Source organism: Anomaloglossus baeobatrachus, chromosome 7, assembly GCF_048569485.1.
Source record: "Anomaloglossus baeobatrachus isolate aAnoBae1 chromosome 7, aAnoBae1.hap1, whole genome shotgun sequence".
Taxonomy (NCBI): Eukaryota; Metazoa; Chordata; class Amphibia; order Anura; family Aromobatidae; genus Anomaloglossus; species Anomaloglossus baeobatrachus.
This window is the reverse complement of record NC_134359.1, coordinates 245,551,478-245,578,635: the sequence shown is the minus strand read 5'-3', so window position 1 is coordinate 245,578,635 and position 27,158 is coordinate 245,551,478. Positions and strand designations below refer to the sequence as shown.

At 50.2% G+C, this 27,158-nt stretch overlaps 1 protein-coding gene across 2 annotated transcripts in view; it reads right to left on the bottom strand.

The window, feature by feature from the left end:
• Positions 1-27,158, bottom strand: part of VWA3A (von Willebrand factor A domain containing 3A) — a 223,666-nt gene that overhangs the window by 38,743 nt on the left and 157,765 nt on the right. For both annotated transcript variants that reach the window (XM_075318003.1, XM_075318002.1), the window contains exons 29-31: positions 18,011-18,155; positions 14,140-14,285; positions 4,034-4,160 (exon numbers count right to left, since the gene is read on the bottom strand). In XM_075318003.1, coding sequence (XP_075174118.1) covers positions 4,034-4,160; positions 14,140-14,285; positions 18,011-18,155 — 418 coding nt within the window. The remainder of the gene's footprint in view (positions 1-4,033; positions 4,161-14,139; positions 14,286-18,010; positions 18,156-27,158) is intronic.

Below are 27,158 nucleotides of genomic sequence, written 5' to 3'. Positions count from 1 at the left end.
AAAGAACTGCCTCCATTGCTACCATCTTACGTAGGAAGTGCATGAGGCGTCTTAATGTGTGCGACTGGTTCTTAAAGAAAAGATTGCAGCCCGTAGTGAATGCTGTTTGTCTAGCTGAAGCTTCACTATCGCTGAGAGAGTATGAAACTCCATGCCTAGATATGTTAGCGATAGGGTCGGGGTCGGATCTGACTTTAAAAAGTTGATGATCCACCCAAAACTCTAGAGAGTCTCCAGCGCAACGTTCGGGCAGTGTCGGCATGTTTCCTAAGAGAGTGCCTTGACAAGTAGATCGCCTAAATATGGGATCACAGAGTGACCCTGAGAGTGCAGGACTGTGACTACTGCTGCCCTGACCTTGGCGAAGACCAGTGGGACTGTCGCTAGCCGGAAGGTAGAGCTACGAACAGAAGGTGTTCGTCTCCCATAACGAAGCGTAGAAACGCTAGTGCTCTGGATCAATCGGCACGTGTGGATAAGCATCCTTGATGCCTAATGATGCTAGGAAATCTCCTTGGGACATTGAGGCGATGACATGGCGGAGGGATTCCATCCGGAACCGCCTGGTGTCCACGAGCTTGCTGAGCAGTTTTAGATCCAGAACGGGACGGAACGGCCCGTTCTTATAGGCACCGCAAATAATTTGGGGTAAAAACCGTGACCTTGTTCCTGAAGAGGAACGGGGGTCATCACTCTTTCTGCCTATAGAGTGCACCCTGTTTGCAGAAGAGCAGCGGCTCGGCCGGGAGGTGGAGAAGTTCTGAAGAATCGAGTTGGAGGACACGAAGTGAGCTCTATCCTGTACCCGTGAGACAGAATGTCTCACACCCAACGGTCATTGACCTATGGCAGCTAAATATCGCCAAGGCGGGAGAGCCTGCTACCGACCGAGGATGCGGAGAGAGGAGGCCGCAAGTCATGAGGAAGCCGCCTTGGAAGCGGGTTTTCAGACTGTCTCCTTTTTTGGGCGTGACTGAGCCCGCCAAGAATCTGAGCTCCTCTGATCCTTTTGAGTCCACATTGGACGAGGAAAAATGGGACCTGCCCGAGCCTCGAAAAGACCGAAACCCCGACTGCCTCCTGCTCTGTTGGGGTTTGTTGTGCCCGGGCTGAGGAAAGGATGAATCCTTACCCCTGGACTGTTTAATGGTTACATCCAAACGCTCACCAAACAGTCGGTCAGCAGAAAAAGGCAACTGGTTAAGCACCCTTTTTTGGAAGCAGAATCTGCCTTCCATTCACTTAACGAGCAGACCAGGCTCTGCTTAAAAACACGGAGTAGCGGAGGCTACTGCCGCACGGTTCGCAGAGTCTAGGGCAACCTGAATCGCGTAAGAAACAAATGCAGACATTTGAGAGGTTAAGGATGCCACCTGCGGCACAGATGCACGTGTAACCGTGTCAATCTGTGTAAGACAAGCTGAAATAGCTTGGAGTGCCCCAAGGGCGAGAATGCTGGAGCCAACGGTGCGCCGACAGCCACATAGATGGATTTAGACCAGAGATCCATCTGTCTGTCAGTGGCATCTTTAAGTGCAGCTCCATCTCCCACTGCAACTATGGATCTAGCTACAAGCCTGGAGATTGGAGGATGCCGCTTGGGACACTGGGTCCAGTCCTTGACCACGTCAGGGGGCAGGGATAACGTGTATCCTAAGCCGTTTGGAGAAGCGCATATCTGGATAAGTGTGGTGTTCCTGGACTGCCTGAAGCTGACTCCTCCACTGGAGGAGCTGGGTGAGAAATCACCAACATTCTATTGAAGGACGCTATAAGATTATTCACTATGGCGTCACCATTAGGTGTATCCAGATTGAGAGCGGTCTCAGGATCAGAATCCTGAGCCGCTACTTCCGCCTCATTACACAGAGAGTCCTTCTGCTAGGACCCTGATGAAATCGAGGGCCGCTCATAGTGAGCCCGCTTAGGCTGTCTGGGACTGACGGCTGTGCAGAGCCGTGACTCTGGGATGCATGTGACATTCCCGGAGCTGTTAGTTGTTCACACTGAGGGGGGCCATGGATCAATGATTCAACAGTGCCCATGTTGTGAGAGACATGTCCGGACTGCTAGGCTTCTAGTATCATAGCCATAGTCTCAGAAAATCTGTCAGTAAATACTGCAGACACCGTCCTCATCCTCTGGCCATTAGCAGAGACTCCGGCTGAGTTGGATATAATGGGGGTCTATGTAACCTGCCGGCCGTATAGCCGTACATGCTGTACCGGCTGCATAGAAAAAACATGTGGTTCTGCACCTTTGTTGTACACAGAGAATATGCTGATAACTCCTCCGCACAATCCAGGAGGGTATATACAACGTGCGACCAAACAGTGCAATGTATATAGTACAAGCATATCTATAAGTGCACTTCTGCACTAGTGGGGTTAGCACCACAGGTGCTGCTTAACGCCTGTTGCAGCGATTGTGTGACTATCAGAATGCCAGGGTCTTCCACACTTGTCTCTGTATCGTACAGAAACTGACACTAATGGCTGCCGGCGTCCTGTGTAGACAAGGAAGCCGTGGGCGTGCCTGAGAAAGTGCGGGAATCCGGTTTCACAGTGCACACAGTGAGAGGGGTGGAGTATGCAAAACATACTCCAGCTCTCAGCGCTGCTGTGCTATGCAGCGTCACGCCCCTACCCTGACTGTCAGGCCTGTGGGCGGTAACGAAGGGAGACTAGGCCCAGAAGCCGGGGACTCGAGTTAATAAGCGCGGCCGGCATATCAGTGCTGGCCGGCGCGGAAGTCCCCGGCGCACCACAAATCCCAGCGGCGCCTTAAATAAAAACGGCAGCGGCGGATAGCGCGGTAGTCACCCAATACACTAACACACCCAGCAACGCTGTGGTGTGCGATGGCACTAGTGCGGACAGCGCCGCTGTCCCTGGCGCACTAACACACCCAGCAGTGCTGCCGTGTGTCTGCGCGGTCCCCACAGGGACACCGAGTACCTCCATGTAGCAGGGCCATGTCCCTGAAGATACTCCGCTCCAAGTCCAGCAGATACCAGGGGCTGTGGATGGAGCACGGTCTCTGTGCCTGGAGACCGATAGAATCCCACTTCACCCAGAGCCCTGTAAAAAGGGATGGGGAAGGAAGCAGCATGTGGGCTCCAGCCTCCGTACCCGCAATGGGTACCTCAACCTTAACAAACACCTCCGACATGAAGTGGGGTGAGAAGGGAGCATGCTGGGAGCCCTGTATGGGCCCTCTTTTCTTCCATCCGACATAGTCAGCAGCTGCTGCTGACTAAACAGTGGAGCTATGCGTGGATGTGTTGCCTCCTTCGCACAAAGCACAAAACTGGTGAGCCAGTGATCCCACTGGGGGTGTATAGCCAGAAGGGGAGGGGCCTTACACTTTTAAGTGTAATACTTTGTGTGGCCTCCGGAGGCAATAGCTATACACCCAATTGTCTGGGTCTCCCAATTAGGAGCGAAAAAGAAATGCAAAATTAAGCAACTTGTTTTTGCATAAAATAAGGTAGTATATTGAATATTGAGAAACAGATATTTGCAAACAACATGATTATCTGAAAAGTTGACTAAAATCCTCAGATTAGCAAGCAAGATACAGGTCCTCCTCTAGGTACCGAGAAACTAAATTATATATTACAACCCCAATTCCAAACCAGTTGGGATGATGTATAAAATTTAAAGAAAACCAGAATGTAATGTCTTTAAAATCTCTTGCAGCCATATTTTATTCAAACAGAACATAGACCACAGATCAGAAGTTGAAAAATCTGACATTTTTTCATTTTAAATAAAAATGTATTGATTTACAAATTGATGGCAGCGACACATCTCAAGAAAGTTGAGACAGGGCCATGTCTGCCATTGTGTAGCATCCCCTCAATTTGTAAATGTCTCATAACACTCGTGTTAAGTCAGACATTGGACTTTGGAACCAATGGTTTGTTTTTTTGTAATGTACTATGTATTCTTGGCTTGGCCGATCAGCTATTATCTGTGTATAACCACCTTTACTTTTTAGCAATGACCAATCAGACTACGGTAATACATACATCTTCATCTGCGAATCCCTCAGTCAACATCCGGTGTGCAACAAAATGTCCATCCATATTCCCATGTTGAGAATGGTATCGGCCACCTGAGAAAGTCGCTATCATTTTTAGAAATTCATTTCCTGATCTAAATGGAGGAAAGAATGTAAAATAGATGAGAATATTTTATGAAAAAAAATCCATAAATTTACATAACATTGCAGTTATTTGTCAGAGACTGGTTAAGTTCAGCAGAAATGTCTTCTATATAAAAAGGTTAATACCATCTTGGACATTTACAGTATGGCATATGCACATGATAGGCTATAGATAACTGACAGATACATCTTCCCCACCCATCTTGAGATTGTGGCCTTGTTTTTTTGCTGCTGAGAATATACTGTACAGGTAGTATCACATGGATGGACAAGAAAAAACAATCCCAAATTTTATCCCAAAAAAGAGAATTTTGTTTACTTACCGTAAATTCTTTTTCTTATAGTTCCGTAATGGGAGACCCAGACATTGGGGTGTATAGCTTCTGCCTCCGGAGGACACACAAAGTACTACACTAAAAAGTGTAGCTCCTCCCTCCGAGCATATACACCCCCTGGATAACCAAATATAGCCAGTTTAGTGCAAAAGCTGAAGGAGAGTAGCCACCCACAAGTAGAGATAGAGCAAGAACCGGAACAACCGGAGCCTCTGTCTACAACAACAGCCTGTGATAACACGCGGAGCAAGAACTGCCAAAAGGCAACAGGGAGGGTGCTGGGTCTCCCATTACGGAACTATAAGAAAAAGAATTTACGGTAAGTAAACAAAATTCTCTTTTTCTTCATCGTTCCTATGGGAGACCCAGACCATGGGACGTCTCAAAGCAGTCCATGGGTGGGAATAAACAGAAAACTGAGAAGTAGGCGAAACCTAACTTCACAAATGGGCGACAGCCGCCTGAAGGATGCGTCTGCCCAAGCTCGCATCTGCCGAGGCATGAGCATGCACTTGGTAGTGCTTCGAAAAGGTATGCAGACTAGCCCAAGTGGCAGCCTGACCGACCTGCTGAGCCGTAGCCTGGTGCCTGAGAAACCAAGAGGCACCGACAGCTCTGGTCGAGTGTGCCTTGATCCCCGGCGGGGGAGGCACTTGAGTACACTGGTAGGCATCGGAAATGGCCGACCTAATCCAACGAGCTAGGGTCGGCTTAGAAACCGAGAGGCCCTCACGCCGACCTGTGGTCAGCACAAAAAGAGAGGTGCGCCGCCTAACAACAGCGGTGCGAAACACATAGATCCGGAGCGCCCGCACCAGATCCAGAGTATGCAACGCTTTTTCAAAGTGATGAACAGGAGCCGGACAAAAGGAAGGCAGGGAAATGTCCTGGTTAAGGTGGAAAGGAGAAACCACCTTAGGGAGAAAGTCCGGAGTCGGACGGAGAACCACCTTGTCTTGATGAAAAAACAAAAAAGGTGACTCCGAAGAGAGCGCAGACAAATCAGAGACTCTCCTGAGGGAAGTTATGGCCACTAGAAAGACCACTTTCTGTGAAAGACGAGACAAAGAAATCTCCCTAAGAGGCTCAAAGGGGGGTTTCTGGAAAGCCGTGAGGACCAGATTAAGGTCCCAGGGATCCAAGGGCCGCCGGTAAGGCGGAATGCTGTGAGATGCGCCCTGCATGAAGGAGCGCACCTGAGCCAGCCGAGCGATACGCCGCTGGCACAACACTGACAGAGCCGAGACCTGTCCCTTGAGGGAATTGAGGGATAGTCCTAGCTGCAGACGGACTGCAGAAAGGACAGAAGGGTCGGCAAGGAAAAAGGCCAAGAAGCATGGCCGGAAGAGCGACACCAGGACAGGAAAATTCTCCAGGTCCTGTGATAGATTTTGGCCAAGGAATACTTCCGAGCCCGAGTCATAGTGGAGATGACTTCAGGAGAGATACCAGAAGTCGTCAAGATCCAGGACTCAAGAGCCACGCCGTCAATCTGAGAGCCGCAGAATTCAGGCGGAAAAACGGACCTTGTGAGAGAAGGTCTGAACGGTCCGGGAGATGCCACGACACCTCTACGGACAGATGGAGCAGGTCTGGGTACCAAGCTCGCCTGGGCCAGTCTGGAGCAATGAGAATGACCCGACACCCTCCATTCTGAGCTTGCGCAGGACTCTGAGCAAGAGCTAGAGGGTGAAACACGTAAGACAGACGAAACTGGGACAAATCTTGAACCAGCGCGTCCGCTGCAAAGGCCTGAGGATCGTGGGAGCGAAGTTCCACTTCCGGAGTGCCCCACTTTGCGGCAGAGTGACCGAAACACTGCCGAATGCAGAGCCCACTCGCCGCTGTCCACGGTTTGACGGCTGAGATAATCTGCCTCCCAGTTTTCCACGCCTGGGATGTGGACTGCGGATATGGTGGACTTGGAGTCCTCCGTCCACTGAAGGATGCGTTGAACCTCCAACATTGCCAGGCGGCCGAGTGTCCCGCCCTGGCAGTTGATGTAGGCAACCGCTGTCGCGTTGTCTGACCGGACCCGAATGTGCTTGCCCGCCAACAGGTGGTGAAAGGCTAAGAGAGCTAGAAGCACAGCTCTGATTTCCAGCACATTGATCGAGAGGGCTGATTCGGACGGGGTCCAAGTGCCCTGCGCTCTGTGGTGGAGATATACTGCTCCCCAGCCGGATAGACTGGCATCCGTGGTGAGGATCACCCGGGACGGGGCCAGGAAGGAGCGTCCCTGAAGAGAGAGAGGGGCCGAAGCCACCACTGAAGGGAGCCCCTGGTCTGTGGCGACAGAGCCACTAACCTGTGCAAGGAGCAAGGTCGCTTGTCCCAACAGCGGAGAATGTCCAGCTGCAGAGGACGCAGATGGAACTGGGCAAAGGAACCACTTCCATTGACGCCACCATCTGACCCAGCACCTGCATTAGGTGCCTGATGGAATGACGGCGGGGCCTCAGCAAAGGGCGCACCGCCAGTGGAGGGACTGCTGTTTGACTAAGGGCAGCTTCACTAGTGCCGGCAGAGTCTCGAATTGCATCCCTAGGTACATGAGCTTCTGGGTCTGAGTCAGAGTGGACTTGGGAAAAGGACAAGCCACCCGAATTGGACTAGGGTGGCGAGAGTGAGCGAGGCACTCCGCTGACAGTCTGCACTGGATGAAGCCTTGACTAGAAGGCCGTCCAGGAAAAGGGATTACTGCCAACCCCCGGAGGTGCAGAACCGCAACCACTGCTGCCATTGAATACTCGAGGGGCCGTGGCTAACCCGAAGGGAAATGTTCCTCTCCGATTGCAAAACGTAGCCAACGCTGGTGTGAAACTGCAATTGGCACATGCAGGTAGGCATCTCTGATGTCGAGGATGCTAGGAAATCTCCTTGGGTCATTGAGGCAATGACTGATCGCAGAGACTCCATGCGAAAATGCCGCACCTGAACATGCTTTTTGAGAAGCTTGAGATCCAGGATGGGCCGGAAGGAACCGTCCCTTTCGGGGACTAGGAAGAGATTTGAGTAGAAACCTCTGAACCGTTCCCAGGCGGGAACCGGTACAATTACTCCGTTGGCCTGCAAGGGTGCCACGGCCTGTGAGAAGGCGGCGGCCTTGGAGCAGGGGGGAGTTGACAGAAAAAATCTGTTTGGCGGGCTGGATAGAATTCTATCCTGTAGCCGTGGGAGGTGATATCCCGCACCCACTGATCGGAGACGTGTTGAAACCACACGTCGCCAAAGCGGGAGAGCCTGCCACCGACCAAGGACGTTGCTGGCGCGGCCAGATAGTCAAGAGGAGGCTGCCTTAGTGGCAGCAGCTCCTGCTCTGAGGACGCGGCTTCGTGTGTCAGATGGGTTTTTTGTCCTTGGCTGAGTTAGTGGACGAGGCCGAGGGTTTAGAGGACGACCAGTTGGAGGAACGAAAGGAACGAAACCTCGACTGGTTCCTGCCCTGGACAGGTTTCCTGGTTTTGTTTGTGGCATGGAAGTACTCTTCCCGCCAGTAGCTTCCTGAATAATTTCATCCAGTTGTTCACCGAACAGCCTGGGCCCAGCAAATGGGAGCCCAGCAAGGTACTTCATTGAAGAAGCGTCTGCCTTCCACTCTCGAAGCCACAAGATCCTGCGGATAGCGAGGGAATTAGCTGAAGCCACCGCAGTGCGGTGAGAAGCCTCCAGCATGGCAGACATGGCATAGGATGAAAAGGCTGAAGCCTGGAAGTTAAGGCAACCATTTCGGGCATAGAGTCCCTGGTGAGGGAATGCATCTCCTCTAGAGAAGCAGAGATGGCTATGAGAGCCCACACTGCTGCAAAAGATGGGGAGAACGAGACCCCTGCCGCCTCAGATACAGATTTGGCCAGAAGGTCAACCTGGCGGTCAGTTACTCTTCCCGCCAGGGAATCCTTAAGAGAGGTGTCATCAGCCACTGATACAACTGTCCGGGCTGAGAGTCTAGACACCGGAGGGTCTACCTTTGGTGAATGAGCCCACTCCTTGACCACCTCTGGTGGAAACGGAAAACGGTCATCAGAACCACGCTTTGGGCAGCGTCTGTCAGGACAGGCCCTAGGCTTGGTTACAGTGGCCTGAAAACTGGAGTGGTTAAGGAACACACTCCTTGTTCTCTTGGGCAAGGTAAACTGGTGCTTTCTTGCCAGAGAGGGTTGCTCCTCTGATACAGGCGGATTGAGGTCCAGTACAAAATTAATGGACGCAATCAAATCACTAGCATCTGCGTCACTTTCGGACAGATCAATGGGGTACATGGAGGTAGCGTCCGAGCCCCCAGTAAAGGCATCCTCCTCGTCCTGCGAGTCAGCTCGTGAATCAGAGCCGCGGGACGAGGAAGGAGAGGGGACCCTGCGTCTCCTTTTAGGAGAACGGGGTCTGAGACCAGATGGAGAATCCTCTGTGAGCTTTGCTGAGCGAGCCGTAGCAGCAGAAGCGCCCTGAGAAGGGGGCTGATGCATGCTCAGCAGAGTCCGGGACAGCTGTCCCATGGAGAGAAGGATTCTGCCCAAGCCGGGGGTTCAGCCACCGGAGCCGGAGCAGCCGGAGGAACCACTGGGGATGAGACTCCAGGCTGAGGCACCACCATGTTAGAGCAGGCATTACAATGTGGTTATGTGCTCGGTACAGGCAGTAGGAGCCTCCATGCAGTGCATATTGAGTACAGCCTTGCAGCCTTGCTGCTTGTGTGAGACATGCTGCTGAAGTGGGGGCTCTGAGTCAGAATGACCCCCAGCAGAGTATATAAGCAGAGTATATAATATAAGCAGGTCCACAACCGGAGGTTGTGGCTTGCCATACCGTCTGACATTCTGCCAACCCCTCTCTGTGCCCTCCAGATCCCACAGCCCGAACCCCTAGAGAGATACTGCAGCCAGCGCCGATCGCTGTGCTGACATAAGAAACGCTGATAAAATGGCGCTTCTGCCCAAGCCGGAGCGAGGAGAGGGGGCGGGGCCTACTCTAAGAGCGGGATCCCGAGGGCCAAGGAGATATACAGGGGAGGGAAACATTTCCTCAGAGAGGAGTGTCCCTCTCCTGAGCCGAACGGCCGCTGGGCGGAGCCGCATTGTCCCTCTGCATGATTGGCATGCAGGGGCAGTGAAAACGAAACTAGGCCTCAGGCGAAGCCGGGGCCTAAATTTAACGATGCGGCCGGCGCGCAGGCACCATTGGCGCGGTTCTCTGGTGAAAACCAGAGAACCGGCCGGAAATGTCAGAATACATACACAGCACACTCTCCCCAACAATAAAGTACAAGGGACCCCCGGATAACAACGTCTCAGATACTTAGCTTGTGAGACGCAGGGCCAGGTCCCTGAGGGATGAGTGCTCCGTCCGGCAGGATCCTGAAAGGGCTGCGGATGGAGACCGGTCTCCTGCAAGGCAGGGAGAACCGTGCTGGCTCCCACTTCAAGCCAGAGCCCGAGGGATGGTGAAGGAGCGCGGCATGTAAGGCTTCAGCCTTGAAATCAACCTTAACAACACCGCCGACACAGTGGGGTGAGAAGGGACATGCCGGGAGTCCAGGCTTGGACCCGCTTTTCTTCAAACTCTTTCCAAAAATCAAAATCAGATGAGAATGCATGTGTGGATGTGTGCCTCCTGAACACAAAGCATTGAACTGGCTATATTTGGTTATCCAGGGGGTGTATATGCTCGGAGGGAGGAGCTACACTTTTTAGTGTAGTACTTTGTGTGTCCTCCGGAGGCAGAAGCTATACACCCATGGTCTGGGTCTCCCATAGGAACGATGAAGAAATATTTTTAAGATCCATGGGGAAAGCAACGCGTTTCGAACACCAACATGCTTTCTTTTTCAAGCTTAAAAAAGAATGAATGTTGGTGTTCGAAACGCAATGCTTTTACAATGGATCTTAAAAATATTTCTGAATAAAATTTGGGATTTTTTAATAAGCTGGAACTTTTTTTATATGCATTGAATCTCCACGTTTCGTCTAACGGATTTCCCTTGCTTCTATGGAGTCGTGAATGAGCTGGATTTTTCCCTTTTTACTTCTCTTTATATACTAACACTAAGGGGCACTTTGCACACTGCGACATCGCAGGCCGATGCTGCGATGCCGAGTGCGATAGTCCCCACCCCCGTCGCAGCAGCGATATGTGGTGATAGCTGGCGTAGCGCAAATTATCGCTACGCCAGCTTCACACACACACTCACCTGCCGTGCGACGTCCCTGTGGCCGGCGACCCGCCTCCTTGTTAAGGGGGCGGGTCGTGCGGCGTCACTGCGACGTCACACGGCAGGCGGCCAATCGGAGCGGAGGGGCGGAGATGAGCAGGATGTAAACATCCTGCCCACCTCCTTCATTCCGCATATCCTACGGAAGCCGCGGTGACGCCGGTAGGAGATGTTCCTCGCTCCTGCGGCTTCACACACAGCGATGTGTGCTACCGCAGGAGCGAGGAACAACATCGGACCGTCGCGTCAGCGTAATTATGGATTACGCTGACGCTGCACCGATGATACGATTACGACGCTTTTGCGCTCGTTAATCGTATCATCTAGGCTTTACACACTGCGATGTCGCATGCGATGCCGGATGTGCGTCACTTTCAATTTGACCCCACCGACATCGCACCTGCGATGTCGCAGTGTGCAAAGTGCCCCTAAGGCTATGTGCGCACTGGGAAATGGAATTTTCTTGAGAAAATTCCGCATGCTCTCAAAGATTACCGCACCTGCGGTAAAAAAACGTGGCAAACCGCACCCGAAAACTGCATGCGGTTTGCTGCGGTTTCACCGCGTGCGGGTTGGGATGTGCTTTATTGCATTCAATGCAATAAAGCACATTGAAAAAAAAGAAAAAAAAAAGTCATTTAATTCTGAGATAGTAGATAGATAGACAGAAGAATAGATACAGGGATAGATAGATAGATAGACAGACAGATAGAGGGATAGATAGATAGATAGATAGATAGATAGATAGATAGATAGATAGATAGATAGAGGACAGATCGCTACATTTCCCACGGTCGGCAGTGAGTTCACATTACCGGCGGTGGGAAATGACCGGTAATTACCTCTGCTGTCTGCTGCTTTCATTCAGCGCTGTGTCTGTGTCAGTCGCGGCTGGATGTAAGCAGCGCAGGACCTGTGGATTACGCCGGAGCTTTGGTGCGGGAGGGGTTAATAAAATGGTGAACGAGGCTTGTTTGTTTTATTTAAAATAAAAGGATTTTTCGGTGTCTGTGTTTTATTCACTTTACTTACGGGTTGATCATGTCAGCTGTCACATAGACGCTGCCATGATCAAGCCTGGAGTTAATGGCGGTGATCCACCACCATTAACCCCTTGTATTACCTTGCCTGCCACTACTACACGGCGGCAAGAAGAGCCGGGGACACGCCGGTGCTGCCGCATAATGCATGCGACAGTGCAGGGGCAGCTGCGGCTGATATTCTCGGCTGCCGGAGGGGGAGTAAGGCGGGGGACATTAACCCTGCCCCTCTCCCTCCCCAGCCTGAGAATACCGGGCCGCCGCTGTGTGCTTACCTCGGCTGGACAGTAAATATACAGCGGAGCCCACGTTCTTTATTTTCTATATTTCCGTTTTCTTTCTATGTGTGTTCTATGTGTCTGTGTCTGTGATCTATGTCTGTGATGTGTTCTGTGTCTGTGATGTGTCTGTGTTTGTGATCTTTGTGTGTTTACTCTCTGCACGGCTTCCTCTTCCTGTAATGACATCACTTCCCTGCAAAACCGCAGACAGGCGATGTACATTACCGGAGGTAAACCGCGAAATACCGCAGGGAATAACGCAGGAAAACGCAGTGAACCGCACAGAATTTGCTGCCTGCGTTATTCCCTGCGGGATTTCACGATTAACATTGGAGTCAATGTAGTGAAATCCCGCAGCGACATGCAGAAAAGAATTGACATGCAATTGTTTTTGCTGCGGGAATCCCGCAGCAAAACATGCAGCTGTCAAATTCCGCCTAGTGCGCACAGGATTTTTTTTGCCCATAGGTTTTGCTGGTGAATCACTGCAGAGATGTTATGAACATTTTCTGCAGCGAAACAGGCAGCAAAACCGCAAAAAATCCGCGGCAAAATCCGGTAAGTGCGCACATAGCCTAACACATGCATGGCTTTCTCCATTTACTTCTATGAGAGTTCTGAAAATACCTATGCACATTTGCTAACAGATATGCCATATATTTTTATTTGCAATATGCATAAATCAATTACACAATATAAAGGGATTCTTAGGAAGGGTAAGGCTGGGGCCACACAAGCACTACTGCAAGTGCATCGCATGAAACTCGGCTCCTGCTCTGCTGGAGTATAAGCCGAGTGTCATGCCACTGTGATCCGATCCTGTGATTGCAGCACAGCCGCGGAGGAGAAGGCGGGCGCTGCGGAGGGGAGGGAGGGACGAATCTCACCATCTCCTCCATTATGTGTGCAGTGCAATGTTTCTCTTGCACCCAAAGACTTGTATGGGTACGAGAGAAAACAAATCGGATTCCACCCGCAGCATGCTGCAATTGCTTTCTCTGTCCGATTGGGGCTGAGAAAAAAAGTTGCACATGGGAGCAGCCCCATAGGGTAACATGGGTCCGAGTGGAATGCGATTTTTTTTTTATCACATTCCACTCGCTCTGTTTTACTCGCCGTGTGTCCTTAGCCTTAAGGCTACTTTACACGCAGCGACATCGCTAGCAATGTCGCTCGTGAAAGCACCCGCCCCCGTGATTTGTGCGTCACGGGCAAATCGCCACCCGTGGTGTACAAAATCGCTAGTACCCGTCACACACACTTACCTTCCTAGCGACGTCGCTGTGGCCGGCAAATAGCCTCTTTTCTAAGGGGGCGGTTTGTGGGGCGTCACAGCGACATCACACGGCAGGCCTCCAATAGAAGCGGAGGGGCGGGGAGCGGCTGCATGAAAGACACGCCCACATCGTTGCAGGAGGACGCAGGTACGGTGTTGTTCGTCATTCCTGGGGTGTCACACGTAGCGATATGTGCTGCCTCAGGAACGACGAACAACCTGCGTCCAAAATCAGCAACGACATTTGGGAAATGGACGACGTGTCAACGATCAACGATTTGGTGAGTATTATGTATTGTTAGCGGTCGCTCATACGTGTCACACGCAACAACGTCGCTAATGAGGCCGGATGTGCGTCACGAATTCCATGACCCCAACGACATCTCGTTAGCGATGTCGTTGCGTGTAAAGCCCCCTTTAGTGTTTGGCTTGAGACCTGGGCAATCTGTCAGGTTCCCTTTAAAATTTTAGCTAGAATAAAACTAAGGCAAAATAAAAATAAAAATTGAAGAAGAGTGAAGGAAGCAAATGCATCGGCCATGATCAGGATGGTGAGGATCCAGCATCCGGCACACGCACCGATCAGCTGTTTTAAGCTCCGACAACAGTGGGATGTAGACTGTGAACAGAACTGGACATCAACGCTCCACACACCGTGTAGTGGCCACAGGATAAGAAATGGAGCTCAGTGAACTATCACTGTCATTACTGGATACTTTGTTTTTCTCATCACACCTCTACGTCAATAAGACAGGTAGATGCCTCAGTTTTAGTACCTTGTTGGCTTCTCTCATGCACATTGCAATGTTTGATATACCTGGGCTCGTACCTTTCTGAAGTATTGAAAGAAACCGTGTGTACTTTGATGTTCCGGGACTTTAGGAGATGTTCTGCAAGCAGGAGGTTGTAGCTCGTGTCCGGCTTCCCGTCTGTCAGGAGATAAACTCCTTGTACATCTGGATAAGCAAAACTTTTCTGAAACAAGAGGAGATGTGATATGTTTTTTTAATTTTGTGTAAATATAATACCTTTATGATGTTAGCCGGTGCACAAAGGATTACTCCACCGAGTTATAATCCTTTTTTCATGGTCTTGATCAACTTCCACCCACAGGATTTACATGTGTGACTGCTATAAGACAGAAGCACGATTCACTCTATCCCCTGCCCTGCAGCGTTATCTGTGGCCAGTACATTTCACGCTTCCACTTACCCTTTTATTAACAAGATCCTGACAATTACACCTTCACTAACCTATAGTATTCGAGTTAATTCCTCATTTAACCTCCCTCTTCTTTTTTTTTACCCAAGGTTAAAATATACTGTATTAGCTCATCCGCCACCGTATACCATCAAGGATATTATTTTTGACCTCTATGCTCTCATACCACCAGCAATATTGAGTATTATTGCTTAAAGGGAACCAGTCAAACTCCCCCCCCCCCATCATACCATACCTTCACCCACTGGAAATACATTGGGGTTTCTCAGCCTCACGCTGCATTTCTTAGATGCAGCACCATTCCCAGCAGAATGACAAGTCGTTTACTCTGATACATGGCACTTACCTATCAATCAGTCATGGGATGGTGCTGCCAAGTAGTAAATACAAGCTGAAAGAAGAAAGCGCAATAGAGCCTTACCCAGCGGATATATAAGGGACTGTGCTCACCTTGGGGGTTGTGTATCACTGCTGCAGCGTCCATGCGCTCAAAAAGCCGAAGCAGATCAGTAACAAAGTTGATGTGGACCTGTTACTGCACTGCCGAAGATATGACAAATCTAGGAAAACTGAATTAAGGTGGTTTTAGTCAACGCGTTTCGAAGCATCACCACACTTCCTCATCAGGAAACCACCAAATGGTGGATTTCCTGATGAAAAAGTGGAGTTACACTTCAAAAAACGTTGACTAAAACCACCTTAACTCAGTTTTCCTAGATTTATGTCATATCTTCAGCAGCGCAGTAACAGTTCCACATCAACTTTGTTCCTGGTCTGCTTAGGTAGTAAATACAGGAATAAGGCCCACTTCACACGTTTGTACAAAACACATATGTGAAAAACAGGTACCGGTGTAATCATTGCTTTCCATCAATGTGTCATCTGTGTTTTTCAGGTATGTGCTAAAGAAATAGATATGAGTTTGGTTTGCAAATTGGACCAGAGTAGGACACGTCTCCATATTTTTTATGCAGAATATAAAAAAAACATAACAAAACATGGGACCTGTGAATAACCCAATAAAGTATACATGTGTGTACAGTCTATGGAAAACATGGACAAGTACACTCTGATATCTAAATAAGCTTATCTGGATGGGTTAAAATCAGACACCAGGACAGAAAGGGCTTAAGGTGGTGTCACACATAGCGACGACGACAACGACGCCGCTGCTAAGACACCATTTTCTGTGACGTAGCAGCGACGTCCCGTCGCTGTCGCTGTGTGTGACATCCAGCAACGACGTGGCCCCTGCTGTGAGGTCGCCGGTTGCTGAATGTCCTGCTTCATTTTTTGGACGTTGCTCTCCCGCTGTGACGCACACATCGCTGTGTGTGACAGCGAGAGAGCGACGAACTGAAGCGAGCAGGGAGCCGGCGTCTGGCAGCCTGCGGTAAGCTCTAACCACGGTAAACATCGGGTAACCAAGAAGCCCTTTCCTTGGTTACCCGATATTTACCTTAGTTACTAGCGTCCTCCGCTTTCACGCTGCCAGTGCTGGCTCCCTGCTCTCTGCACACATAGCTGGAGTACACATCGGGTAATTAACCCAATGTTTACTCTGGCTAGGAGTGCAGGGAACAGGGAGCCGGCACTGGCAGCGTGAGAGCGGCGGACGCTAGTAACTAAGGTAAATATTGGGTAACCAAGAGAAGTGCTTTCCTTGGTTACCCGATATTTACCTTAGTTACGCTTCCACGTGTCGCTGCTAGCTGGGGGCTGGTCACTGGTGAGATCTGCCTGTTTGACAGCTCACCAGCGACCATGTAACGACGCAGCAGCGATCCTGATAAGGTCAGATCGCTGGTCGTGATCGCTGCTGCGTCGCTATGTGTGACACCACCATTAGTGATGTGTGGGGAGGGTGGATGAGGATTGTGCAGCATGTACATATACTTGGGATTTATTGCACTAGCACTTTATACATATATCTTTGGCATAATCCTACACTATTCATTACTACCACGACTATAATATTTTTGTTGGTTATTACATGATGTTATGCATCATTAGTATATTCTCAACCATATTTGTTGTTTAACTTTATGCGTGTCAGCAATTATTCATATTTCTTCAGTGGCCCAGCCCACATGTGATTAACCATCTCATGTTTTATTTCAGTCAATCATGTCAATAAATATAATCAATCTTTATTTTTTAGACAGTATCTTTCATCAGTATGCACTTTTTTTGTTCTCTTTGTATATACAAGGAGATCTATGCAGTTGTTATACGCCATGCTGTAAAAACTTATCTAGGAAGATATAAAGATGGATTCCTGTGTATTATGGAGCAGCAGGAAGAAGTAAGAAGCAGCAATAGAGGTAAATCCTGTCACAGCCTTTTCTTCAGTGTGTTGTTGCTGTCTGTCTGTGTACTGTGTACAGTGATAGACTGAGATTAACTGATTTTTTTCATTGTAGATAACCCTTTTTTGCAGTAGCACCTATGTCCTCCATACGGGCATTAACCCTTTAGAAGCAGCTGCACCATCATCTTTCACTTTTGCTGCAGAATACAGAAGTACATCTTATTACATGGTGGATAAATAACAATATCCTGTATATAGTAAAGTTCAGGTTCCTTGTGGAAGGTAAAATACATTTTTATTAGCGTTTGTTTCTCTGATTCAATGCCCAATGGGATGCTTTCCTTAATGAATTCCTTATGTTTGTAGTTCTCTCTTGGTAAATTTATGAGAAAAAAAGTCAATGTATCAATTCTTTCATTTGTTTTACATGGACAAGCAAGTTAACAATTGTGAAATTGGCCAAATCCAGAAACATCTGAGCATAAAGCCTGCTTTACACGTATCAATATGTCGTGCGATCGCACCCGCCACCATCGTTTGTGCGGCACGGGCAATTTGTTGCCCGTGTTGCACAAAGTTGTTACCCCCCGTCACACATACTTACCTCCCGAACGACCTAGCTGTGGGTGGCGAACATCCACTTCCTGAAGGGGGAGGGACGTTCGGCGTCACAGTGACGTCACACAGCGGCCGGCCAATAGAAGTGGAGAGGCGGAGATGAGCGGGACGTAACATCCCACCCACCTCCTGCCTTCCGCATTGCCGCCGGCCGCAGGTAAGCTGCAGTTCATCGTTCCCGGAGTGTCACACGGAGCGACGTGTGCTGTCTCGGGAACAATGTGCAACCAGCGCGCAGAAGGACGATCAATTTTTAGAAAATGAGCGACGTGTCAACGAGCAACGATAAGGTGAGTATTTTTGCTCGTTCACACTCACTCGTAGATGTCACACGCTATGATATGTCATATGTCATCCAATGTGGATGAATTTGTTGTAGTAAAATATATACTATTACTTTCCTGGCACCCCCAAAAGGTAAATATCTAGCTGTGCTCCCGACTGCAGGAAATTATTGCATCTATGTTACAGAATGTTTTACAATGTCATCTACAAGTAAAGGAGCTATAATGGTGATAAGAAGAGTAAAATAATGTGACAATTCACCAACCTCCAGAGCATGAAGAATACAGGTGTTTCCCCGGGGCTGCAGCCTGGAAAGCCATTGCACTGCATCTTGGCAAGCTTTGTCAGAGGCCTCCACCAAACACTCCTGCCATGGCTCAATGTTTTCTGCAATGCTTATCATATTAAACCTATTCAATTCATGGGTGAAAAATAAAATAAAGAAATATGGAGGAATGATAAACCCAATGGAAAATGCAGAACAATATCATGTCATTAATAAAGTGAAAAAAAAATGGTGATCGTAAAAAAAATGGCTTTTTGAAGATAAAATAATGTGGGTGGGTTAGGCTTGTATGCTCCAAATAAATGTGTTTTTTCAGTCCCAGTTCTGCAGGACAATGTAATTAGGATGAAACGAAGCGAGAAAAGGCCAATTTATATCAATCAATAATGAGCATTTAGCAATGTGGTTTTGCTTTGAAAGACTGAAGATTATACAAGTGAAAGAAGGGAATTTTGTTTACTTACCGTAAATTCCTTTTCTTCTAGCTCCAATTGGGAGACCCAGACAATTGGGTGTATAGCTATTGCCTCTGGAGGCCACACAAAGTATTACACTTAAAAGTGTAAGGCCCCTCCCCTTCTGGCTATACACCCCCAGTGGGATCACTGGCTCACCAGTTTTAGTGCCAAAGCAAGAAGGAGGAAAGCCAATAACTGGTTTAAAGACCAATTCAATCCGAGGAAACATCGGAGAACTGAACCATACCACATGAACAACATGTGTACCCGAAAAAACAGAAAAACCCCGAGAAAACAGGGCGGGTGCTGGGTCTCCCAATTGGAGCTAGAAGAAAAGGAATTTACGGTAAGTAAACAAAATTCCCTTCTTCTTTGTCGCTCCATTGGGAGACCCAGACAATTGGGATGTCCAAAAGCAATCCCTGGGTGGGTAAAAGAATACCTCATGATAGGGCCGTCAAACGGCCCTCTCCTACAGGTGGCCAACCGCCGCCTGAATGACTTATCTACCTAGGCTGGCGTCTGCCGAAGCGTAGGTATGCATCTGATAATGCTTGGTAAAAGTAAGTAGACTCGACCAGGTGGGTGCCTGACACACCTGCTGAGCCGTAGCCTGGTGCCGTAATGCCCAGGATGCACCCACGGCTCTGGTAGAATGGGCCTTCGGCCTTGAGAGAACCAGAAGCCCAGTAGAACTGTAGGTTTCAAGAATTGGTTCCTCGAGCCCCCGAGCAAGGGTGGATCTGGAAGCTTGCGACTGTTTACGCCGACCAGCGACAAGGACAAAGAGTGCATCCGGGTGGCGCAGGAGCGCCATGCGGGAAGTAGAACCTGAGTGCTCTCACCAGAACCAACAGATGCAAATCTTTCTGAAATTGATGGACTGGACGAGGACACAAAGAAGGTGAGGTGATATCCTGATTGATATGAAAATGGGATACCACCTTAGGGAGAAATTCCGGAACCGGACGCAGAACTACCCTGTCCTGGTGAAGGACCAGGAAGGGAGTTTGTATGAGAGCGTTGCTAGCTCGGAAACTCTCCTAAGAGACGAGACCGTTACTAGAAGGCCACTTCCCGTGAAAAACGGGAAGGGAGACATCCTTCAAAGGCTCGAAAGGCGGCATCTGGAGAGCAATTAGAACCTTGTTCAGATCTCAGGGCTCTAACGGCCGCTTGTACGGAGTGCTGAGAAGACAAACTCCCCGTAGGAACGTGCGTACCTGAGGAAGTCGTCGTGTCTGAAAAAATACAGATAGCGCTGAGACTTGTCCCTAAAGGGAACTGAGCGACAACCCATTTTCCTACCTAGATTGCAGGAAGGAAGGAAACATAGACGATGCAACCGGCCAGGGAGAAACACCCTGCGCCGAGCACCGAGATAAGAACATCTTCCACGTCCTGTGGTCAATCTTGGCGGACGTTGGTATGTTAGCCTGTCTCATGGTGGCAACCACGTCCTGAGGTAATCCTGACGACACTAGGTTCCAGGACTCAATGCCACACCATCCGGTTGAGGGCCGTAGAATTCAAATGGAAGAATGGCCCTTGAGACAGCCAGTCTGATTGGTCTGGTAGTGCCCCCGGTTAGCCTACCGTGAGGCACCACAGAACCGAGTACCACAACATCCTCGGCCAATTTGTAGCGACGAGGATGGCGCGGCCGCAGTCGGTCTTGATCTAGCGCAGTACTCTGGGCAACAATGCCAGAGGTGGCACCTAAGGTAGCTGGAACTGCGACCAATGCTGAACTAAGGCGTTTGCCGCCAGAGCTCGATGATTGTGAAACCGTGCCATGAAGCTGGCACATTGTTGTTGTGCCGTGACGCCATTAGATCGACGTCCGGCCTCTGTCAGCGGCGCCAGATCTCCTGAAACCCGTCCGGGTGAGGAGACCATACTCTTTCGGCCACACCTCAGCGACTTAGGAAGTCAGCTTCCTAGTTTCCACACTTGGGATGTGAATTGTGGATATGGTGGATGCCGTGTCTTCCACCCACATCAGAACCTGCCGGACTTCCTGGAAGGCTTGCCGGTTGCGCGTTCTTCCTTGGTGGTTGATGTATGCCACCGCTGTGGAGCTGTCCGACTGAAGTCGGATATGCTTGCTTTCCAGCCGCTGTTGGAAGGATTGTAGGGCAAGATACACTGCTCTGTGTTCAAGAACATTGATCTGAAGAGTGGACTCTTGCTGAGTCCACGTACCCTGAGCGCTGTAGTGGAGAAAAACTGCTCCCCACCCTGATAGACTCGCGTCTGGACCTTCTTTTTGACCAAGAGGTGAGAAGAAGCCACCACCGTAGAGATTCCTTGGCCGCCTGAGAAAGAACGACGACTCTGTTGAGGGACGTCGACTCCTCGTCCCATTGGCGGAGAATGTCCCATTGTAGTGGACGCAGTAAAACTGCGCGAAAGGAACTGCCTCCATTGCTACCATCTTACGTAGGAAGTGCATGAGGCGTCTCAATGTGTGCGACTGGTTCTTAAAGAAGAGCTTGCAGCCCGTAGTGAATGCTGTTTGTCTAGCGGCAGCTTCACTATCGCTGAGAGAGTAAGAAACTCTATGCCTAGATATGTTATCGATAGGGTCGGGGTCGGATCTGACTTTAAAAAGTTGATGATCCACCCAAAACTCTAGAGAGTCTCCAGCGCAACGTTCGGGCAGTGTTGGCATGTTTCCTAAGAGAGTGCCTTGACAAGTAGATCGTCTAAATACAGGACCACAGAGTGACCCTGAGAGTGCAGGACTGTGACTACTGCTGCCCTGACCTTGGCGAAGACCAGTTGGACTGTCGCTAGCCGGAAGGTAGAGCTACGAACAGAGGGTGTTCGTCTCCTATAACGAAGCGTAGAAACGCTAGTGCTCTGGATCAATCGGCACGTGTGGATAAGCATCCTTGATGCCTAATGATGCTAGGAAATATCCTTGGGACCTTGAGGCGATGACATGGCGGAGGGATTCCATCCGGAACCGCCTGGTGTCCACGAGCTTGCTGAGCATTTTTAGATCCAGAACTGGACGGAACGGCCCGTTGTTATAGGTACCGCAAAGAATTTGGGGTAAAAACCGTGACCTTGTTCCTGAAGAGGAACGGGGGTCATCACTCTTTCTGCCTATAGAGTGCACCCTGTTTGCAGAAGAGCAGCGGCCCGGCCGGGAGGTGGAGAAATTCTGAAGAATCGAGTTGGAGGACGAGAAGTGAGCTCTATCCTGTACCCGTGAGACAGAATGTCTCACACTCAATGGTCATTGACCTATGGCAGCTAAATATCGCCAAGGCGGGAGAGCCTGCTACCGACCGAGGCTGCAAGTCATGAGGAAGCCGCCTTGGAAGCGGGTTTTCAGACTGTCGCTTTTTTGGGCGAGACTGAGCCCGCTAAGAATCTTAGCTCCTCTGATCCTTTTGAGTCCACATTGGACGAGGAAAAATGGGACCTGCCCGAGCCTCGAAAAGGCCGAAAACCCCGACTGCCTCTTGCTCTGTTGGGGTTTGTTGTGTCCGGGCTGAGGAAAGGATGAATCCTTACCCCTGGACTGTTTGATGGTTACATCCAACGCTCACCAAACAGTCGGTCAGCAGAAAAAGGCAACTGGTTAGGCAACCTTTTTTGGAAGCAGAATCTGCCTTCCATTCACTTAACGAGCAGACCAGGCTCTGCTTAAAAACACGGAGTAGCGGAGGCTACCGCCGCACGGTTCGCAGAGTCCAGGACAACCTGAATCGCGTAAGAAACAAATGCAGACATTTGAGAGGTTAAGGATGCCACCTGCGGCACAGATGTACGTGTAACCGTGTCAATCTGTGTAAGACAAGCTGAAATAGCTTGGAGTGCCCCAAGGGAGAGAATGCCGGAGCCAACGGTGCGCCGACAGCCTCATAGATGGCTTTCGACCAGAGATCCATCTGTCTGTCAGTGGCATCTTTGAGTTTGCAGTTCCATCTCCCACTGCAACTATGGATCTAGCTACAAGCCTGGAGATTGGAGGATGCCGCTCGGGACATTGGGTCCAGTCCTTGACCAAGTCAGGGGACAGGGATAACGTGTATCCTAAGCCGTTTGGAGAAGCGCATATCTGGATAAGCGTGGTGTTCCTGGACTGCCTCTCTGAAGGCAGAGTGGTCCAGAAAAATACGTGAAGCTGACTCCTCCACTGGAGGAGCTGTGAGAAATAACCCACATTCTATAGATGGACGCTATAAGATTATTTACTATGGCGTCACAATCAGGTGTATCCAGATTGAGAGCGGTCTCAGGATCAGAATCCTGAGCCGCTACTTCCGCCTCATTACACAGCGAGTCCTTCTGTTAGGACCCTGATGAAACCGAGGCCGCTCATAGCGAGCCCACTTAGGCTGTCTGGGACTGACGTCCGTGCAGAGCCGTGACTCTGGGATGCGTGTGACATTCCCGGAGCTGTTAGTTATTCACACTGAGGGGGGCCATGGATCAATGATTCAACAGTGCCCATATTGTGAGAGACATGTCCGGACTGCTAGGCTTCTAGTATCATAGCCATAGTCTCAGAAAAACTGTCAGTAAATACTGCAGACACCGTCCTCATCCCCTGGCCATTAGTGCATAGAATGGGAGTCTATGTACCTGCCGGCCGTATAGCCGTACATGCTGTACCAGCTGTATAGAAAAACATGTGGTTCTGCACCTTTGTTTTACACAGAGAATATGCTGATAACTCCTCCGCATAATCCAGGAGGGTATATACAACGTGCGACTAAACAGTGCAATGTATATAGTACAAGCATATCTATAAGTGCACTTCTGCACTAGTGGGGTTAGCACCACAGGTGCTGCTTAACGCCTGTTACAGCGATTGTGTGACTATCAGAATGCCAGGGTCTTCCACACTTGTCTCTGTATCGTATAGAAACTGACACTAATGGCTGCCGGTGTCCTTGTAGAGAAGGAAGCCGTGGGCGTGCCTGAGAAAGTGCGGGAATCCGGACTCACAGTGCACACAGTGAGAGGGGTGGAGTATGCAAAACATACTCCAGCTCTCAGCTCTGCTCTATGCAGCGTCACGCCCCTACCCTGACTGTCAGGGCTGTGGGCGGTAACGAAGGGAGACTAGGCCCAGAAGCCGGGGACTCGAGTTAACAGCGCGGCCGCCGTAAAAGCGCGGGCCGCGCTGAAGTCCCCGGCGCACCACAAGTGCCAGCCGCGCCGCAGTTCCAGCGGCCGGCGCAACCGATTCATAGAAGTGGCCAGCGTCCCGCCCCTCTCCTGACTGGCAGGTCTGGGGGCGGGAACGAACGGAAGCAGGCCGCAAAAGCCGGGGACTCTAGTTATCAGCGCGGCCGCCGTAAAAGCGCAGGCCGCGCTGAAGTCCCCGGCGCACTACAAGTGCCAGCCGCGCCGCAGTCCCAGCGGCCGGCGCGACCAATTCCCATAAGTGAGCCTGCTTCAGCAAAGCTGAATGAGGCCATGGCACAGGCGCCGCAGCGCTGATGTCCCCCGGCGCACTACAACACCCAGCATGCTGCGGTGTGAGCGCCAAATGCACGGGGACACAGAGTACCTTGAGGAAGCAGGGCCATGTCCCTGATGTACTCCGCTCCATCCAGCATCTTCTCCAGGGGCTGTAGATGGAGCACGGTCTCAGTGCCTGGAGACCGGTAAATCCCACTTCACCCAGAGCCCTGTAAAAAGGGATGGGGAAGGAATCAGCATGTGGGCTCCTGCCGCCGTACCCGCAATGGGTACCTCAACCTTACAAACACCTCCGACATACAGTGGGGTGAGAAGGGAGCATGCTGGGGACACTATATGTGTCCTCTTTTCTTCCATCCGACATAGTCAGCAGCTGCTGCTGACTAAAAAGTGGAGCTATGCGTGGATGTGTTGCCTCCTTCGCACAAAGCACAAAACTGGTGAGCCAGTGATCCCACTGGGGGTGTATAGCCAGAAGGGGAGGGGCCTTACACTTTTAAGTGTAATACTTTGTGTGGCCTCCAGAGGCAATAGCTATACACCCAATTGTCTGGGTCTCCCAATGGAGCGACAAAGAAAGTCTATCGTTTCTTCACATAACTATAGACTTCTATTGACCCTTTTCATCCGTGATGATGGTAAAAAAAACAAACATGTCTCAATGTGGATCACATGGGCAAACGTGATTAAGTCACAAGGGCACACGATCCGTGTGAAATCGTGAAGGTGTGAAGGTCAGAGATTTTAATGAGTATGTGAATGTGTCTCCAGTAAGTGTCAAAACGGACACCACTCATACTGGAATCACGGACATGTGAAGGGGGTCTAACCTAGACTTAAGCGGGCTTTACACGCTACGATTTCGCTACAGCGATCTCGTTGGGGTCACGGATTTTGTGACGCACATCCGGCCGCTGTAGCGATGTCGTAGCGGGTGACTCCTAGGAGCGATTCTGGATCGTTGCAAAAATGTCCAAAATCACTCCTCGTTGACATGGGGGTCCGCTGCCAGTTATCGCTGCTGTCGCAGGGGCGAAGTTGTTCCTCGTTCCTGCGGCAGTGCACATCGCTACATGTGACGCCGCAAGAGCGAGGAACATCTCCTTACCTGCCTCCGGCCACAATGCGGAAGGAAGGAGGTGGGCGGGATGTTACGGCCGCTCATCTCCGCCCCTCCGCTTTCATTGGGCGGCCGCTTAGTGACGTCGCTGTGACGCCGAACGGACCGCCCCCTTAGAAAGGAGGCGGTACGCTGGTCACAGCGACGTCGCTATGCAGGTAAGTATGTGTGACGGGGGGTGCCAGATTTTGTGCACGACGGGCAGCAATATGCCCGTTTCGCACAAACGATGGGGGTGGGTCGCATGCTAGCGATATCGAGCCAGATATCGCAGCATGTAAAGCCACCCTAATACATTTTAGACTATTACTTACCCCGGTTTCACACATCTTTCTTTTCGCCGGTTTGGCGGATGCGGCGAACTGCCGTACAGTGTATACAGTACAATGGCAGCGCTGTAAATTCCGGGTCACATGACAGCATGTGACCGGTGCTTGTCGCGCTGCCACTGTACTGTATACACTGTACTGGCGTGTGCCACATCTGCCAAACCGGTGAAAAGCCGGATGTGTGAAACCGGGGTTACCTAGGCGTGCCACAGCAGCCTGACAGCGGAGGGTTAAAAATGTCGAGCCAACACATTGTGCCAGCGATGCTACATAAGCCTTGCTACTACATTAACCTCACTGTAGCTCTCCTACTTTAGTAATTCATCACTGCCATGTCAGATAGCTGCAACAACTCTGCTCCATCAGCAAGCCAGATCTGCTACATCAGCCAACTACAAAAACTCTGCTCCATCAGTGATCTTGATCTCCTACATCAGCTATCTGCAACAACTCTGCTCCATCAGTGATCTAGATCTGCTACATCAGTTATCTACAATAATCTTCTCCATCAGCGATCTAAACTTGCTACATCAGCCAACTGCAACAACTCTGCTCCATTCGCAATCTAGCCCTGCTACATCAGCTGACCAACAACTTTGCTCCATCAGCGATCTAGATCTGCTACATCAGCCAACTGCAACAACTCTGCTCCATCCGCAATCTAGCTCTGCTACATCAGCCGACTGCAATAACTCTGCTCCATCCGCAATCTAGCTCTGCTACATCAGCTGACTGCAACAACTCTGCTCCATCAGCGATCTAGATCTGCTACATTAGTCAATTGCATCAACTGTGCTCCATAAGCGATCTAGCTCTGCTACATCAGCCAACTGCAACAACTCTGCTCCATTCGCAATCTAGCCCTGCTACATCAGCTGACCAACAACTTTGCTCCATCAGCGATCTAGATCTGCTACATCAGCCAACTGCAACAACTCTGCTCCATCCGCAATCTAGCTCTGCTACATCAGCCGACTGCAATAACTCTGCTCCATCCGCAATCTAGCTCTGCTACATCAGCTGACTGCAACAACTCTGCTCCATCAGCGATCTAGATCTGCTACATTAGTCAATTGCATCAACTGTGCTCCATAAGCGATCTAGCTCTGCTACATCAGCCAACTGCAACAACTCTGCTCCATTCGCAATCTAGCCCTGCTACATCAGCTGACCAACAACTTTGCTCCATCAGCGATCCAGATCTGCTACATCAGCTGACTGCAACAACTCTGCTCCATCAGCGATCCAGATCTGCTACATCAGCTGACTGCAACAACTCTGCTCCATCAACGATCCAGATCTGCTACATCAGTCGACTGCAACAACTTTGCTCCATCAGCGATCCAGATTTGCTACATTAGTCAATTACATCAACTGTGCTCCATAAGCGATCTAGATCTGCTACATCAGCCAACTGCAACAACTCTGCTCCATCCGCAATCTAGCTCTGCTACATCAGCCGACTGTAATAACTCTGCTCCATCCGCAATCTAGCTCTGCTACATTAGCTGACTGCAACAACTCTGCTCCATCAGCGATCCAGATCTGCTACATTAGTCAATTGCATCAACTGTGCTCCATAAGCGATCTAGCTCTGCTACATCAGCCAACTGCAACAACTCTGCTCCATTCGCAATCTAGCCCTGCTACATCAGCTGACCAACAACTTTGCTCCATCAGCGATCCAGATCTGCTACATCAGCTGACTGCAACAACTCTGCTCCATCAGCGATCCAGATCTGCTACATCAGCTGACTGCAACAACTCTGCTC